Below are 16,304 nucleotides of genomic sequence, written 5' to 3' on the forward strand. Positions count from 1 at the left end.
TTAACACTAGAACACAAGATACGGAAAAATTTATTGTCTTCTCTCCTGTTGACTTCAGAGATAGCAGGCTTGAGGCAATACCTTCTGTTCATGTGCTAGTAAAGAAGTGGCTTCTGGGTAGCTTCAAAATGATTAAAAATGTAACACTGAAAAATAATTTTATGATAATGAAGGAATTAGTCTAAGATGAATAAAGTGTGTAAGTAAATAAATTGAAGTATAAAAAAGTAAAATTTAATATCTGAATGCATCAAATAAGAAACTTTTCCTAGTTTTTCTTGACCTTAAAGTTAATGAAAGCTAAATGTCAGCATAAGGTATTACAATGAAATTTTGCAAGAGAGTGCAATTAGTGAAAAAACCCCAAAACAACAACACTAAACAAAAACACACAGAGAAACAACAAGAAACCCCAAACCAACAACAACAACAAAAACCATCAAAAACCCCCAAACCTTCTAGTCAGTTTTTTAAAATATTTTGATTTCTCTATGTTAAAAAATGTGATCGGAGTCCAAATATCCAGCAGGAGGACTGCTCTCTTTTAGTCCTGTACTGAATGTGTTTTAGCTGTAAAGCTACTTCTCTTTTGGGTAGTTAGTTGCTAATTGTCATGACATAGGAAATGCATCTGCAGGTTGGAAAATGAACAATATTTTCTCTGGCCTATCTGTGAGTATATGGTTCATTAAATATAGCTGCTTACTAGCAGCTCTATGTAGATTAGGAGCTGTGCCTGTTTTGTGACATTAGCAATAAAATAAAATAAATACCTAAGGTGCTCCAGCCAAAACCAGCCTTTTCTTTGTAATAATCATCTCAATTAATTCTCTGCTTGCTAAAAATTTGTAGGAGGCATTTAGGTTTAAAAGCTGATCGAGAAGAAAATGCAGCAATATATATTTTAATTGTTAAACAAGCATTGCAAAGTGCTTTAAAGTGCTTTAAAGTGCTTCAAAGTACCTTTTTAGCAGCACAATTAAAAGTGAAAACAGTTCTGATCACATTTCTAAAAACACCTTTGCTTTAAGGTTTTTTCTCTGCAACAAGTACTTCAGTGTCACTTTTTCCAAGCCCTTTTGACTAACTTAGTTATCCCAGTTTAGCTATCCTTTTGTAATCAGTGAAATTACACATATCTGATAGGACATAAAAGAATTCAGCTCTGTGGCAGACTGTGGCAGGATTAAGAAACATTGCCATCCTCCTTAATAACATTGTCCTCATTTATTCACTCCTCAAAGAGTAACTCTCTTTTAAATTGATGTTTTCCTTTGGTGTTTTTGAAAGTAAGTTGTTAAATAGCTAGTTTCTGATCCATTTTTGCTTTAAAAAAGAACATATATTGAAAATACTTCTCTGTGAGCATGAAAATGTAGCATCTATTTGTTAGTATGAGGCTTAATGTGCTTTTTTTTCAGCAAACCAAAATCAACATAGTGTGCTTTCAAATAACACAGTAATTGCAAGTAAGGTTAAAGCAAGATGTTTGTGAAATATGATTCAAAGGACTGTCAGAGAAGGTTATTCAAAATAGCCAGATGTCCTCTGCGAGATCTGGGGAACATATTATTTGTTTTGAGCAGTGTTCCAGCATACAAGAACAGGTTTTGACCTTTACCTAGAAACTGTTCTAACCTATTACAGCTACATAAGCACATAACACACAAGCAACAGTAACACTGGATCATGGTAGGGAATGTTTTCCATTTGCCATTTTTTCTTTTCTATAGATAAACAATACTTGAAATATTTATGAACAATTAAAAATATGTGTTCTCTTTTGCAGATGAGTTTTGAGTAATCAAAACATCTGTACTCTCTTAAAATTTTAAATTATCATTAGGAAATATTACTTAAATGTCACTGTGAAGATAATATATAAAATTAAACATAATAAGCTTCCCACATTGACTTGGAAATAATGTATCAATGTGCTATTCATAGCTCAATCACTAGTCATGAGACCTTCAGCATGGAAATTTCAGAATTTCATTATTCATCCAGTTCTAGAGATCTGTAGTACAGGGCATTCTCTCATCATGCAGCAGCCAACTGAGTTTAAAAATAAATATTATCTGGAAGTTCTGTTTATGCCTGCTGTTAGCTGAGACAAGAGAATATATTGGTGTTTTCAGCATTATGCAGATACGCTTATGAATAGAAAATTGCTGTAAAATGCTCTGTGTTTATTCTCAGACTGCTTTTTACATACTGACAAAAGGGAGAATAGGTATCTAGAGTGATTTGGTTTGATAAAGTGATTTGTCCTTTAGGTGAGAGCAGAATTAAGCCAGCACTGACTTCTACCAAAAAGACCTGTTAGTAAATTCTGTTAGTAAAGAGCTGATACTCATGACTGTTCTAGTTAATTCACAGAAATGCCTGTAAAGGTTGTAACTATAGGAAAAATCTTATCAGAATTTTTTTATTAGGAGATTGATTTGAAGTTGGATGGTTCCTTTTAAGCCGAACATATTTTTTTGGTCTTACTGAATTTTTCAAAATAATTTAAGTTTAAAACAAGTAAGGTGGAGTGACCTTTAGCAAGATATGATTTGTAAAATCATAGCCATCATCTAATATAGCTGCACTGGCTTTGTAATTTATAAACATCTGCTGTCTTTTATTTCTTGTCAGTTTTTGGAGACTCAGAAAACAACTTCAGAATAGAATAAATAAGTACTATTTTCTTTGTGTTTAAATATATTAAAAATTCAGTGTGTAATGTCTCAGGACAAAACTCAAAATGTGTCTAAGCTGGTGGGGAAAAAAGAATCACGTTGACTTCAATGTACCTGGTATTGAGCTACAGTGATCTATACACTGCTGAGTTTCTGTTGACTTCAGTTGATCATTCTGCCTAAATAAAGACTGGAATATATTCTAGACTTGCCGTGCTTAAAAACAAAGCAAGCCCAAAACACTGTTAGCAGATGCTGGTGTATTAATTTTGTCTATTTGTAAATACTGGCAGCAAGCAAACTACAGACCAGTGTTCAACTGTCTCTGGCAGTTCAAATGATAATAAAAGCAAAATAAGTAGTATTTTGGCTTCTGAAAATATCAATCACAGTAACTAAACAAGTTACAAATTTTTAATCTTAAGGGAATGTTTTAAAAATGATGGTGGTGTTTCTCTGATGGACTAAGGACACATAAAAGTCTGAAGAAAATGTTAACAGCATAAGTAACCACTGTAGCTGTAAATAAAAGACAAGTTTTTTCAGACACTTGTTCCCTTCTTAGTATCATGTCTCGTTCAAGTTTGCTGTACCTCTTCTCAAAATATCCTTTTAGTATTAGAGAGACAACACATATGTTTTAATGAAATTATTCAAGTGGAGGACATCAGTCAAATCCAAAGTGTCAGAATGTCATACTCATATAGATTCCTTTGGAAATCACAGGTTGAATTTTTCATTTCTCTCTGCTTCCTTTTCCCCCTTACTTATTTTTTCTCCCCAAGCACAACAAGCAGAGTTTGTTTACAGCAGCAGTAATTTATCCATGTACCTTGATCACCAAAAATAGTTGTATGGTTGTCAGTTTCCATCCACGTATCTGACGCTGACATCAGGGCATGCCAGGATATGCAATGTTTTTTGCCCTCATGAAGTGGATACAATAGCTGACTGCTGACTTGGTTTTGGTAATTGGTAATTAGGAAATCATCATTTGTAATTACTCTTGACAGTTATTGATCACATTGTATTGTAGAAGTAAGTTGTCCTTGGAGATCCTCAACAGAATAAATCCACATAATTAATTATATTTAGACTTTGAAACCCTAGCTCAATACTTCTAATTATGGTTTTGTTTAGCTCAGTGAAGTTCACTGTTTTCACAAGAATTTAGGAGTATGTTATTCCACAAGTGTGGAATTGGCACTTTCGGCAACAATTGTTTTACAGGACAATATTGTGCAGAAGTCAGCAGTGCTATGATGGTGAATATTATGTCTTACATCCACTATATAGAAAGCTGAAAATAACTAATACTGCAGGGTTTATTCACCAATATTTCCAATACTGTCTTCCCAAGGATTTTTGCTTGGGTAAAGGTTCAGGATCAGAACCTCAATTTACAGGAAAACTTCTAGAAACCTTGAGTATTTTAACAAAGAATCACAGACTGGGAATTTATGTGTTTTTAGAATCTGTATCTGATTTCGTTTCTTTACGTTGCTTTATCCATGCAGGTTTACCTATGAAATTGCCCCTGTTTTTGTCCTCATGGAACAAATAACACTCCGAAAGATGAGGGAGATTATTGGATGGTCAAATAAAGATGGTGATGGAATATTCTCACCTGGTGAGTTTTTCTTCTCTGTTTTGGTGGTTTGACTAAAACTTCAAAAGTTAAAATAAACATAGGCTGTGTCTAAATATTCACACTATCTGCAACACAAAGCAAGGAGTCAGATATTTAGAAGTAGGAATGCTTTGTTTAAACATCCCACAGAAAACCTGGGATGAAAAATTATCTTTGTGTATGGCTATGTACTGTGGCTGGTCAGCATTTAAAACTTGACTACGGGCTCTGGTGCATAGTTAGGCATTTAAACACCTCATTTGTGCTCATTTCTGGAGGTGCTGAGCAACTACAGCTTCTGTTGACTAAAAGTTGTTGAAAATCATGTACTGATTTCTTTGGTGCTCAGTGAGGATTTGGGCTTACTGTCAGGAAAAGGTTGTGATTGTCTGTCACTTTCTGGGACACATTATCTGGGATGTAATCTGATTGGATTCACAAGTATGATTCCAGTGTAAAGACCAAGACAAAGTGTCTTCCCATGCAAGTAACATAAAGGCAATGAGCAGTGACAGAAATGACTGATGATAAACCACGTGAAGGTCCTTGGCCAACATGTGGACAATGTGGGTCCCCAGCAGAACTCTTCTGGATTTGGCGTGAGGGAACACCATCCTGTTACAGACCATAAAGGACAACACCACCTCCTTTTGGAGCAGCCCACAAAAAGTGCACACTTGCTTGCTCTCAAGTCCTATCTGCTAGAAAAATACAGGTCTTTCTGTGTTCTTGTCAATGAAAAAACTTTAGGGGAAGAGGTTGTCCTAGACAGGTGAGATTGATCTTATTAAAGCTTGAGGTCTGCACCAAAGAACTGAGTTAATTTTTAGCTCAGGGTCTTTTTAGCAGCAAACCAAGAGAAATAGGTGCTTTCCCTCAATTCAAATTCTTCAAAAGTAAGTGTCAAAATAGATTAGCTAAATCATAGCCTGTGAAGTTCCTCTTTCCCATAATTGACTGTGAGGGAGTTTAGAAGAAGTAGCTCAGATGTAGAAATCTACACTTAAGCATCTACTTCTATGTCTACAGTAAGATGAGATAAATCCACCCAATATGTGACATTTCTTCAGTCTCAGACAAGTTAATAAATTCCTGTTGTTCTTGCTAACAAGAGGTTACCATGGAAAAGTAGCATAATGAAAGCTGAACTTTTTAGGAATGTGTTACAAAATGATAGAAAGTGAAAGAGATGGCATTTAGGAAATTCTGGTTATCACTCTGGCTTTCTAGAGAGTCTGTCCTATGCTGTTTAGACAGATGCCTGTGCATTTCAGAGAAATATTTTCTCATAGTTCGCTGCCACTTTCACTGCATTATGCAAATGAAACTTGTATGTCTTTGGTATAATACATATTTTTTTTCATTATCACTATTTTATTATTCATTTATGTATTCATTCACAGGAGGAGCAATCTCCAACATGTACAGCATAATGGCTGCACGCTACAAGTATTTCCCTGAAGTTAAAACCAAAGGCATGGCTGCGATCCCTAAACTGGTTCTCTTTACCTCAGAGCATGTGAGCTTAATACACTGCTAATTCTTAATTTACTGATATATGTAGTGAAAATGCTTCCTCATTAAACAACCACTTCATTTCACATTCATATGTTTGCTGCAGAGTCACTACTCAATAAAGAAAGCTGGAGCTGCGCTTGGATTTGGAACAGACAATGTTATTTTGATAAAATGCAATGAAAGGTAGGATGAATACTAAAGTTTTGATAGATTAAATGTGTTCATCTGTTAAATTTGTTTTATTGTGTTTAAGGACTGATTCAATGTAGTGTGTCAAGTTGCTAATGGCCTGTTGAGAAAATCCTATTAAATTATTTCAACTGCAGCTATTATTTCCATATACATTCTTTAATTTGCTTTGTCTTTCTGTTTCTGCGATAATTACAGAGGCAAAATAATACCAGCTGATTTGGAGGCAAAAATTCTGGAAGCAAAAGAAAAGGTTTGTGGTTTTAAGAATTAGTGCTTAAATGCTTGGCTTAGTAAAATTGATTCTTCCTTTGAAATCTGAGTGTTGACATTAAAGAGAACATTATAATGATATAAATATAACAACAGTGTTTTTACATGCTTAAATATACATTCATGTATTGTTTACAGAATTATCTATATGTATTGGTAAGATTCCCATTTTCTGTTTCAAAGAAAAATATTTTAAACTCTTGAAGACAATTGTACTGCACAACTTTTAAAAAAACTTCCTGCTTGGAAATACGTGGAAAAAAGCATGAAAACATAAAATCAAAGCTACTTCTATCTAAACTTTTAAGTTTGGCCAAAGCCATAAAAAATTGTATAGAACCCTTAAAAAATCCTATAGATTTCATGTAGGTAGCATGTATATTTGTTAAATATAGGCAGTAAGCTTAATTTTTAGGCATTAATTGCTATTTCTTGAATCAATGCAATGGAAAAACCCACGGATTTTGTATAAAACAACCAAAGAGCAATCAAGATTTTTTTTAAAAAAAATTTCTTAACTTCTTTATATTTGGGCACTCTATGAAATAGCAGTTCACATGTATTTCATCTAGTTCAAAATTGTCTCTCTTTGATCTGATAATTCCTCATTTATTGCTGTTGTTTTAGACTGCTTTGTTGTACTTTGTTCTGTTAATTTGTAGGTAAAGACTAAAGGAACAATTTCAAGCCTTCAAATTGCAGCTTACAAATCACATTTAATTAATTTTTGTTTATACTGCTGTAAAAGTCCCAAATTTACTTGACTATTGCTCATCCTCTACTACATTGAATCTCCTCACTGAAAGAGATCAGACAAAATAATATTATTTTTCTTCTAACCAGTTAATTTTGTGAAGTTACAAGAAAATAAAGAAAATAAAAAGAGTTTGTTCTTACCATGTATATGATTAGTTAGTTTCTAATGTTGCTTGTGTGTGCCTTTCACATGGGAAGAAAAGCATTTTTAGGTTAGAAAATGAGATAAAGTTTCTGGAATTATTTTACTTTTCTTTTTTTTTCCTTTTTTTTTCTGAAAGTGTTTTCAATTTATATTTAATATTTTAATTTTTATTGTAGGGATACGTTCCTCTTTTTGTAAATGCAACTGCAGGCACGACAGTATATGGAGCCTTTGATCCAATACAGGAGATTGCAGATATATGTGAAAAATACAACCTCTGGCTCCATGTAGATGTAAGTAACTAAAAAAGTGCTGCTATTCAGGCAAAAGAGGATCTTAGTTTACACACGTTTTTCCTTGAATTAAAATACTTATTACTAGATCCTGAGTTAACTAAAATCTGTTGAGCTTTTTCAAAGAAATGACTCTTTTCTTTTTTCTGTCTCCTCCAGGCTGCCTGGGGAGGTGGACTCTTAATGTCCCGAAAGCACCGTCATAAATTGAATGGAATAGAAAGGTACTACACAGTGCTTATTTGTAATACTTTTATTCAAGTACTTTCATAAGGTACACGACACTTCAAAAATTTATGAAAATATTACTTTGCTACATTAAGGAGGTTAAACACTAAATTAAACAATAGCAAGACAGATGGTAAAGGTTCAGACTAGAGAGATCGAAACAATACTACAGAAGAAATCAGTGATGTACCATTGAGTGAGAGGAAGTTTTCAGGAAATTTGAAGAAAGACAAGGATATTACTCGGCAAAAAGGAAGGGAAATTGTTCTATGCATAGCTTTGAAAGGATCATAAGTCTGGGAATGGATGGAGAAGGATTTGAAGAAGAAAAATGAAGTGTGGGAGCTAGACAATCTCTGAAATGTAGGGCTTTGAGAATAGCAGTGATAAATGAGGGATCCAGGGAAAGTGAGCATGAATACCCACAGTGGGAATTTGTAGAGGTTCTCTCCTAAAACGTATGCAGTGCTTCCAGAAAATAAAGAGTACATGTTCATGAGTGTTCTGTAAATGGAACATATATATATGCTTAGTCTTATATTGCTCTTATTTATATATAAACACACACACAAAAATAGATAGGTGCATAGAACAGAGAGGAGGTAGAGGCTGAATTAGCAGCAATTTTCAGGGGCAAGTTTCAGTACCTGTAAGTCTGGAAAGGACTATGATAGACAGAGCTGCTACACTTCTGCTGTACTAGGGAGAAGAGTGAAGTTATTTACAGAGAGGCCAGAAAGGGTCACAGATGCTCATCTGTCTCAGAGGTGTCTCAGGGCACAGGGGCATGTGTGTAGGTGCCATGTGGGGATAACATGAAACAAGCTGGAAGCTCTTGTAGAGGTCAGAGTGAAGTCTGTAGAAAAGAGCATGTGTGTGGCCCCAGGTGCATAAGCCAGGTTACGAAGATGCCCACTGAGACCAGGAGCCAGCCTTTGATACAGCCAAATTTAAAGAGGCAAAGCATTTGTGTTAGTAGTGACGGCAGAGTGAAAGTGTGACCCTCCCACTGGTCCTTACAATTTCGACTCAGGAGTCATTCCAGGCATAGTCTTTGGCCCAGTTGTTCCCATATCCAACGATGACAAGTCTGTACAAGATGCTATATTTATAATCCCATGGGTGTGTTTGTCTCTAGATGTCCTCTGAGAGCGCTCTACCATAAAATGGTGCCCATCTGAAACAAATCAGAAAAGCAATGAAGAATCAGAAACTTAACTTTAGATCTTCTCCATCATTGCGGATATCAGCCATCAGGGAAGCAAAAAATATTTGAAGCAAGCTCTACCCATGTGCTTTTAAATTAGCACCAAATTGCTTCCTTGAATCAGCCATGCTGAATATGGGCACCGTGTAAAGGTGTAAAATGAGTACAGTAAGCAATGCTCTTCCTTAGGGAAAACAAACTATCCTAGGTTTGGTCATGTCATACAGTAAGTGAAGAATAAGTACAAGATCAAGGATAGTGTATGGAAGGACTGGCAGCAAAACCACATGGACCCTTCTGTCACAGGGACGTCAGTGTGTGGCGTGAGGTACTTTGAAGTAGCAGAATGCTATCAACCTTTGCCCAGTCCAAGTTGCTTGTGACTCATAGCAACATATCTAGTATTAAGTCAGCATTGCAAAATAATTTTGTTAAGCTACAGAGGTTTGGTCACAGGAGTTTGGCACACCCCTTTTGACCTGAGGTCAACCCAGAGGTGCTAATTAAGGCCACAATTTTAAGCAAATATAGAAAGCAACAGGCCATGAAGCATGAAATTATTTCTTTCCTAGTCAGCTATACAGATCTTCAAACATGGGATGAGGCCCACGTGTACTGTGTAATTGCCTGTCACCGGCCCCAGCTGGGGTCTGTTGCTAACACTCAGGTCGTACTTGGCTTGCTCAGAGACACTGCCATGGAGGACTGGCATGGTGCCATGGTACAGAGCTGGGATTGCCTGTGGTAGGATAGCCTCTGGCTGGGTGGCTGCACTGAGGAGAGAGTGACAGCTTCATGTTAAAATAAACCCAATGCTCCTTGTAAGGAATGACTTTAAATTGCCTCTGTTTGAAACCCTGAAAGTTAAATGAATGTGCTTAACTGAAGGCATGGTGTTTTAAAAAGGAAGTAAGTTGTTATATAAATGCCTTTTTCCTGACTGCTCCATCTGAACTATTAGTGCAGTTTTTCTATAAGAAAAACTAAGCCTCTTAAGTCTGAACTATTTATCTGCTGGTTTCCACTGCATAAGCAGCCGATTTTAGCTCCCCAGGTACAGCACAGGCTGCTCTCTTTCGGCTGAGGGCTGCTACAGTCTAACCTAGCACACACAGGAATTGTATCTAGAAATCAGTGGTCCTCAGACTGGGGTGAAGACATCACTGTGTTGCTCAGAACAGAGAAACTGTGGCTGTGTCCGTGTCCTCTGAGAGCAGGGTGTAGAAGAGGAGGAAATATCTTTTAATTTTCTTTCAACCACATTGCAAAAACACATGCATAGTCTGTGAAATACAATTATGCACTTTGCTTCTCTGGAACACGCAGTGAATCAAGGGGACATTTGGTAATTAATTACTTAGGGTGAAAAGGTCAATGGATGTGAAATGTTGGCACATTTATTTCACTGTCACCATTAAACTGTCTAGGATAGTATGTTAAAATACAGAACATCTGTTTGACTTGTAAATCAGGTGATCTTGTGCATTCACTTGTGTTTATATGTAAGAAGTTTTAAGCTCTACAGACAGAATGGTAGGATATGATGTAAAGCTTTAGAGCCTTTTAACAGTCCATGGGCTTGAAAAGCAAGGGCTGTGGCTCTAACTGGGAAAGCAGGTAAGCATGCAGAGGATCTTCATTTCCTTTCTATTTTTCCAGCAGCTGTTTAGTAAAGAACTCTATTCTCCCACAACCCACATTAGTCCCTTAATTCTCTGAAATTTGCTTTCCCAGTCAGTACCTTGAATTGATAGAACATATCGAACTGGTTTTGTTATTTTTATTAGTGCTATTTCTAGAAGAGGACTCTTCTGGGGATGATGTTACTGTATCAGCTAATCAGTCTGATACTAATTAGCTGGTATTAGTAATAATATAAACTAATCACAAATCTGACATTGCAATGTTAACACGAAAAACATTCCTTTCCTGGACCGCATAGCTGGGAAAGAAGACACTTAAGACAGTAATAATATCCATAGTGATATCATCATAGTCAAAACTCCATATATTTCCAGCTGAAAGCAGAAAATGAAGGTGACTGCTTCAGATTAAGTTTCTGTTTTCCAGACCTATCTGAATGTGTAATTTTTTTGCAGAGCCAACTCAGTCACTTGGAATCCACACAAGATGATGGGAGTGTTGTTACAATGTTCTGCCATACTTGTCCGGGAGAAGGTCTGCCTTATATTTAATAATTAAACGTTAAAAAAAATAGTAAATATCAAGCCCTAATTTTAAGAGGGTAATGCAAAATATGTTTAATTTCAAAACTTCTTTTGGAAGGAATAATTGTGTGGATTTACACTGTGTTTTGGAAGTTGTTTTATCTGTCCTGGGGTTTTTGGCATTTTTTGTTAAAGTTGTAGACAACACGGGTGAGATCCTCACCTGTTGGATCTGTGCATATTCTAATAACAACAATAGAGCCATGCTAATGTACTTCATTGGAGCACCTGCCCCATTGTTTCTATGATATACCGAACATACACCCTCAGTCTTAGTACTTGGTCACAGTCTAAACTGCTTAAATAAGAAGCAAGTTTTTCACCTTACACAGTGGTTTAGAAGTTTCTCAGTTCTGTTGAAAAGAAAACATGCTGCTTTTATTATGACTCTGTATTTTTGGGGCTGTCATCTAGATTCTTTGTTGTCATCAATGAAAGCAAAACTAGTGTCTTGTTTCTTCTAAGCAATACAAATTTTTATTAAATTATAAAAATGAAAGTCGTATCATCTGTGGATAGAACTAATGATATCATCTACTAATCTCTTGTATGCCAATTGCTACTAGAAGCGCTTAGTTGAAGAAGTAATCCCTGTGTATAGAACTGGGATGGAAGTGTTGTAAGTTGCAGCCCTAGGTCTGCCGTTGCTCTTCCAGTTGATCCATCTCTGTATTTAGGACTGCAGCATTTATTTCCCTTTGTAAAATGCATCTATCGGAGGGAAGCACGAGCCTTTGTTTAGTGGCATATATGCTTATTGTGCCAACTATCGCAGGATTTTGGCAAGAGTTTTTTTATCTCTATATGAGAACTTTGATAGGTGTTTTTGTATTTATCAGACACACTGGTGTCTTCAAGTTTCTTGCAAAAAACCCAAATAAGCTGTAAAGGAAATGCAAACTGTTTTAGAAATGTCATGTGTTAGACTGCTGCGTAACATACAGGAATTTTCTCCTGTGTTTCCACCAGACATTTTAACCAGTAGTCCATAGATTTCTATTGGTCTGTAAACCATATTTATTTATGAGCAAAAAATGTCTAGTTTATGTCATTTGTGCTTACACTTATCACTAGTGTTGTGTCATAAAGCTGAACAACATACAAAGTTTAAACCTTCAATTAAGTTTTTTCACTTCATTTTGTGTCGCCATCTGTTGCACTGAGAGACCACAGCTTCATTCTAGTGTGTAATTTAACAAATCAGAAATTTAAGCATTAAGAACATGGGCCTTACAAATTGAAGTGGGTAAAGCTAATATCACAAAATAAGTATCCAAATTAATCTGAGGCTGTTTTCTCAGGGGGAGTGTGTTTGTGTCTGTAAGACCATATGACTACTCAGAGACTTCTAAGAGAACCACCTTAGGTTATGAACTTAATTTTGTGGCTCAGGTTTACAAAACAAGGTCAGTGTAACATGTCCCATCAAAGAACATTTCTTCTGTACATGTTTGAAATACATTTTTATACATTATTAATGTATACATTTTCTCAATGCACATATGCCAGGTAAGTCATACAAGTGTATGTGTTTTTCATTATAGGGTATCCTTCAAGGCTGCAATCAAATGTGTGCAGGCTATCTCTTCCAGCCAGACAAACAGTATGATGTCTCCTATGACACTGGAGATAAAGCAATACAGTGTGGTCGACATGTGGACATTTTTAAATTCTGGTTGATGTGGAAAGCAAAGGTAAATAACAAGAGTTTAGCTCAAAAACCAGAAATTAATTTATTTAATTTCTAAGTGTCATGTAATAGAATATTTTAACATAAATGTTTGTGTAATTACAATCTCTAAACACACAAGTATCCACGTATTAACTCAGAGAAGATCTATGTGAATTGTAGAACAGTGCTAACTGTCAGTAAATTCAGATGCCAATTAGAAGAAAAGTTTAAGTCACTAGATGAGTCCTGAAGAAAAACCATTGAGGGCAGGGTACCAAAATGGTCTCTTGCTGTGATGCTCTACACTTGCATATGTATTTTATGAAAAGTATGCTACTTTTAGTAGCAGCAGAGTAGCCTTGATTACTTACAAGGGTCCTTTGATCATTATATTTCAATGCATAGATTTTATAAGTAACTTGGAAAACAAAGCCTTTTCCTAGGAAGCTTTGCCCAAGTGACAATTCCACAGCTGATTGCCTGGTACTACTCTGGTATGCCTGAATGGCTGAAATTAAGCATGGGTTTATGTCCAGGCTTACATGTTCACAAGATGAGGGTTTATGTAGTCAAGAAAACACATTTCATTTTTATTGCTTTATCTGCAGTCATCTCATTACTATTATTCTTGCTCTTCTGCTGGCAAAATGGGAATTCAGTTGGGTAACCCGTCCACAGCCTAATTTTTTATATAAAATTGATATTAAATCTAATGATAGACTCCAAAATCATAAAACAATTTTCACTTTGGGAGAAAATACTTGCTTTTTCATTCATGTGCAAAGTGTACTTAAAAAAACCCCAGCTATTTATTATCAACATTCATATACTTTTTCTGGGATTATGATCTTGACAAGATATCAGTGGGTAAGCAAGCGACTTCTAGTAAACATATTGCAGGCTTTTACTTCCCAATTCTTATCCTTTCAAGTGAGTTCCCATTCCAAGTTTCTGGTGTTTCAGCAGCAGCTGTGAAGCCAAGACTTAATATCCATAATATTTTTGGAAACTGGAAAAAAACACAATAGACCTAAAATAATATACTAAAAATAGTGAAAGCGCTTGTTATTTTCATAATAAGTTCTCTTAAAATGAGACAAAACCAAATAGTGACTTACAATTCAGCCATCTTTATCCACTTTTTTAGTGTTGATTAATGCTACTTTTAAGTTGCAAGAAATAATACCGCTAAATGTTTTCTGCCTGAAAATATTTAAGAGTGAAACCTGTCTGAAAAGGTGATTGCATTGGAGCAGAAAAAAATTACCATCTAATTAATACTTACTTTCTTATTAAAACAGGGTACAGTAGGATTTGAAAATCAGATCAATAAATGCCTGGAGCTGGCAGAATATCTCTATACTAAAATAAAAAACAGAGAAGAATTTGAGATGGTTTTTGAAGGGGAGGTAAGTTTGATTTCACATATGTATGACCCAAATCTGTCTTCATGCTTGTCACAGTTCTTCAAGACAGCTATGCAAAACTGCTCTGATTTTCTAAAGAACTACATGACTATTGGCATCTGGGCAGTTTTTTTGTCAAATACATGTGGTTTTGTACCATAAATGTCAGATTTATCTCCTCCTCTTCTGCAGAGACCTTCTCAGTTTAGGGCATGAAGATTACCTTAACTCAACCTACTCATGCTGAGATTATTACGTACATAACTGAGAATCTGCTATTTTGGCTGCATATTCTGTTGCTAGTGCCACTACATAAACATTTGGGTGATAGTATAAACTTCATTTCTCCATTTACTATGAAAAGGAAAATTGGGTTGCCCTTGCTGTGATCCTGAAAAACCGTTACTCATGAAACTGCAAAAAGGTGCAAGCATTTGCACTTCATTAACGCCCTAAATATTGTAAATGGGACAATGTATAGGGAAGCTAAGGCAGCAGAGGCAAGCAGCAGTACTGCAATCCATTTCTTTCTATTTAACATGCAGGACTAGGAAAGTTAATACTATATTTTGTCTTTCATGTCTGTGATAAAATATGTTACAGACTAGTATTTAGTGTGGGACTGATCTGTATTGGTTTTTTAATTGATGTGTATGTTTGGTTCTTTTTGCAGCCAGAGCATACAAATGTATGTTTTTGGTATATTCCTCCAAGTCTCAGGGGCATGCCAGACTCTGATGAGAGAAGAGAAAAGTTGCACAGGGTAAGTATTTTTGGTTAAATGTAAAAAGATAGTCTACTCTTCCAACTCAAAATTTATTATTCATTAAAATAATATATCTATGTGTTGACACATATTCCAAATTCGGAGACATCAGTTCTCCATTGCTTTTTGTGACCTTGATATTTGTTCACTTTTGTCTTCTATTTATATTGATGCTGTAGTAATGTTTTCCCTATGGAACCAGATTCAGAACATATTCAGTTATCCTTTGGTTTGGATCACTTTTGTGCTTACAAGTGTTAGAAGCCTTCAGAAAGTAGCTAGGCCTACAGACTTGCAGTCTTCTTTGGGTAGGACAGCTTATCAGCAAGAGAAACAGAAGGGTAATTATTTAAAAATGCTTGGACAGGTAAAGGATGTGAAAACCTCTAAGTTCCTTCTCAGGTATTTATTTTGATTTTAAATGCCAATGCATGAATGCATTTCAGTGAAAATGAATACCCTTTGGAGGACTTTGGGATAAATTTATTTGAAGTGGGAAGAGGGAAGTTAAGACATCATAGAAGCATCACCAGAAAAGATATTATGTTACTTAGGACTCGAGAGAAGAAAAATACATCAATTTTGTAGTAGTGTTTTAGACAGAAGTGGAACAAAATAAATTCAAGAGACAAAAGAATGATTTTATAGGTGTCAAAAGTAATTGCTCTTTTGTGTGTGTGTGAGTGTGTGTTAGGGAAAGGAGAAGAATGGGCAAATTTGGGAGATTTTGTAGAGGATTTTATGACTGCATCACAATGGAGAAAGAGAATAGAAGAGAATAGAAATTCCTGGGTCAAGCCAGTCCCATGTTAAATAAAGAAATTGCCAAAAAAAGAGAGAATAGAGGAAGATAGAGGTAAGAAACAGCAAGAGGGACGAAATATTTGATTTGACCCTGTTAAATGTTAAAGGACATCATAAAGCATTCTATGAAACAGTAACAGAGCCAGACATCTGACCTTGCCTGGCAGAGAGTAGAGCAGGAGGATGAAGGTCTGAATGGAAAAACTGGGCTTAGTCAATACCAAAGATTAAGACTGTCAGAACATTATTCCTTGTAAATTAAACCAAGGAAGGGAGACTGTCATAAATGCACAATACTGCAAAACCACTGGAAGGTTTCCATGGCTTATGCTAACAAAAAATATTCTTTATGACACAGATCTTGTTGAAAAATTTCCATTGTTGTCCCCACATACAAATTGCTTTGAGAATATGTAATATTCTCAAGGAAAACATCCATTACCCACAAAAAGGTCTGGAGTGGACTTTTATACAGAAGCAGAAAATGTTTAATTGTGACAAAATC

At 35.6% G+C, this 16,304-nt stretch overlaps 1 protein-coding gene across 2 annotated transcripts in view; it reads left to right on the plus strand.

The window, feature by feature from the left end:
• The window catches only part of GAD1 (glutamate decarboxylase 1), a 39,628-nt gene that overhangs the window by 18,847 nt on the left and 4,477 nt on the right, over nt 1-16,304 (plus strand). For both annotated transcript variants that reach the window (XM_039554766.1, XM_039554767.1), the window contains 10 exons: nt 4,202-4,314; nt 5,718-5,833; nt 5,936-6,015; nt 6,220-6,274; nt 7,372-7,488; nt 7,648-7,712; nt 11,023-11,101; nt 12,696-12,845; nt 14,125-14,232; nt 14,903-14,992. In XM_039554766.1, coding sequence (XP_039410700.1) covers nt 4,202-4,314; nt 5,718-5,833; nt 5,936-6,015; nt 6,220-6,274; nt 7,372-7,488; nt 7,648-7,712; nt 11,023-11,101; nt 12,696-12,845; nt 14,125-14,232; nt 14,903-14,992 — 973 coding nt within the window. The remainder of the gene's footprint in view (nt 1-4,201; nt 4,315-5,717; nt 5,834-5,935; nt 6,016-6,219; nt 6,275-7,371; nt 7,489-7,647; nt 7,713-11,022; nt 11,102-12,695; nt 12,846-14,124; nt 14,233-14,902; nt 14,993-16,304) is intronic.

This window comes from Corvus cornix, chromosome 7, assembly GCF_000738735.6.
Source record: "Corvus cornix cornix isolate S_Up_H32 chromosome 7, ASM73873v5, whole genome shotgun sequence".
Classification (NCBI taxonomy): domain Eukaryota; kingdom Metazoa; phylum Chordata; class Aves; order Passeriformes; family Corvidae; genus Corvus; species Corvus cornix.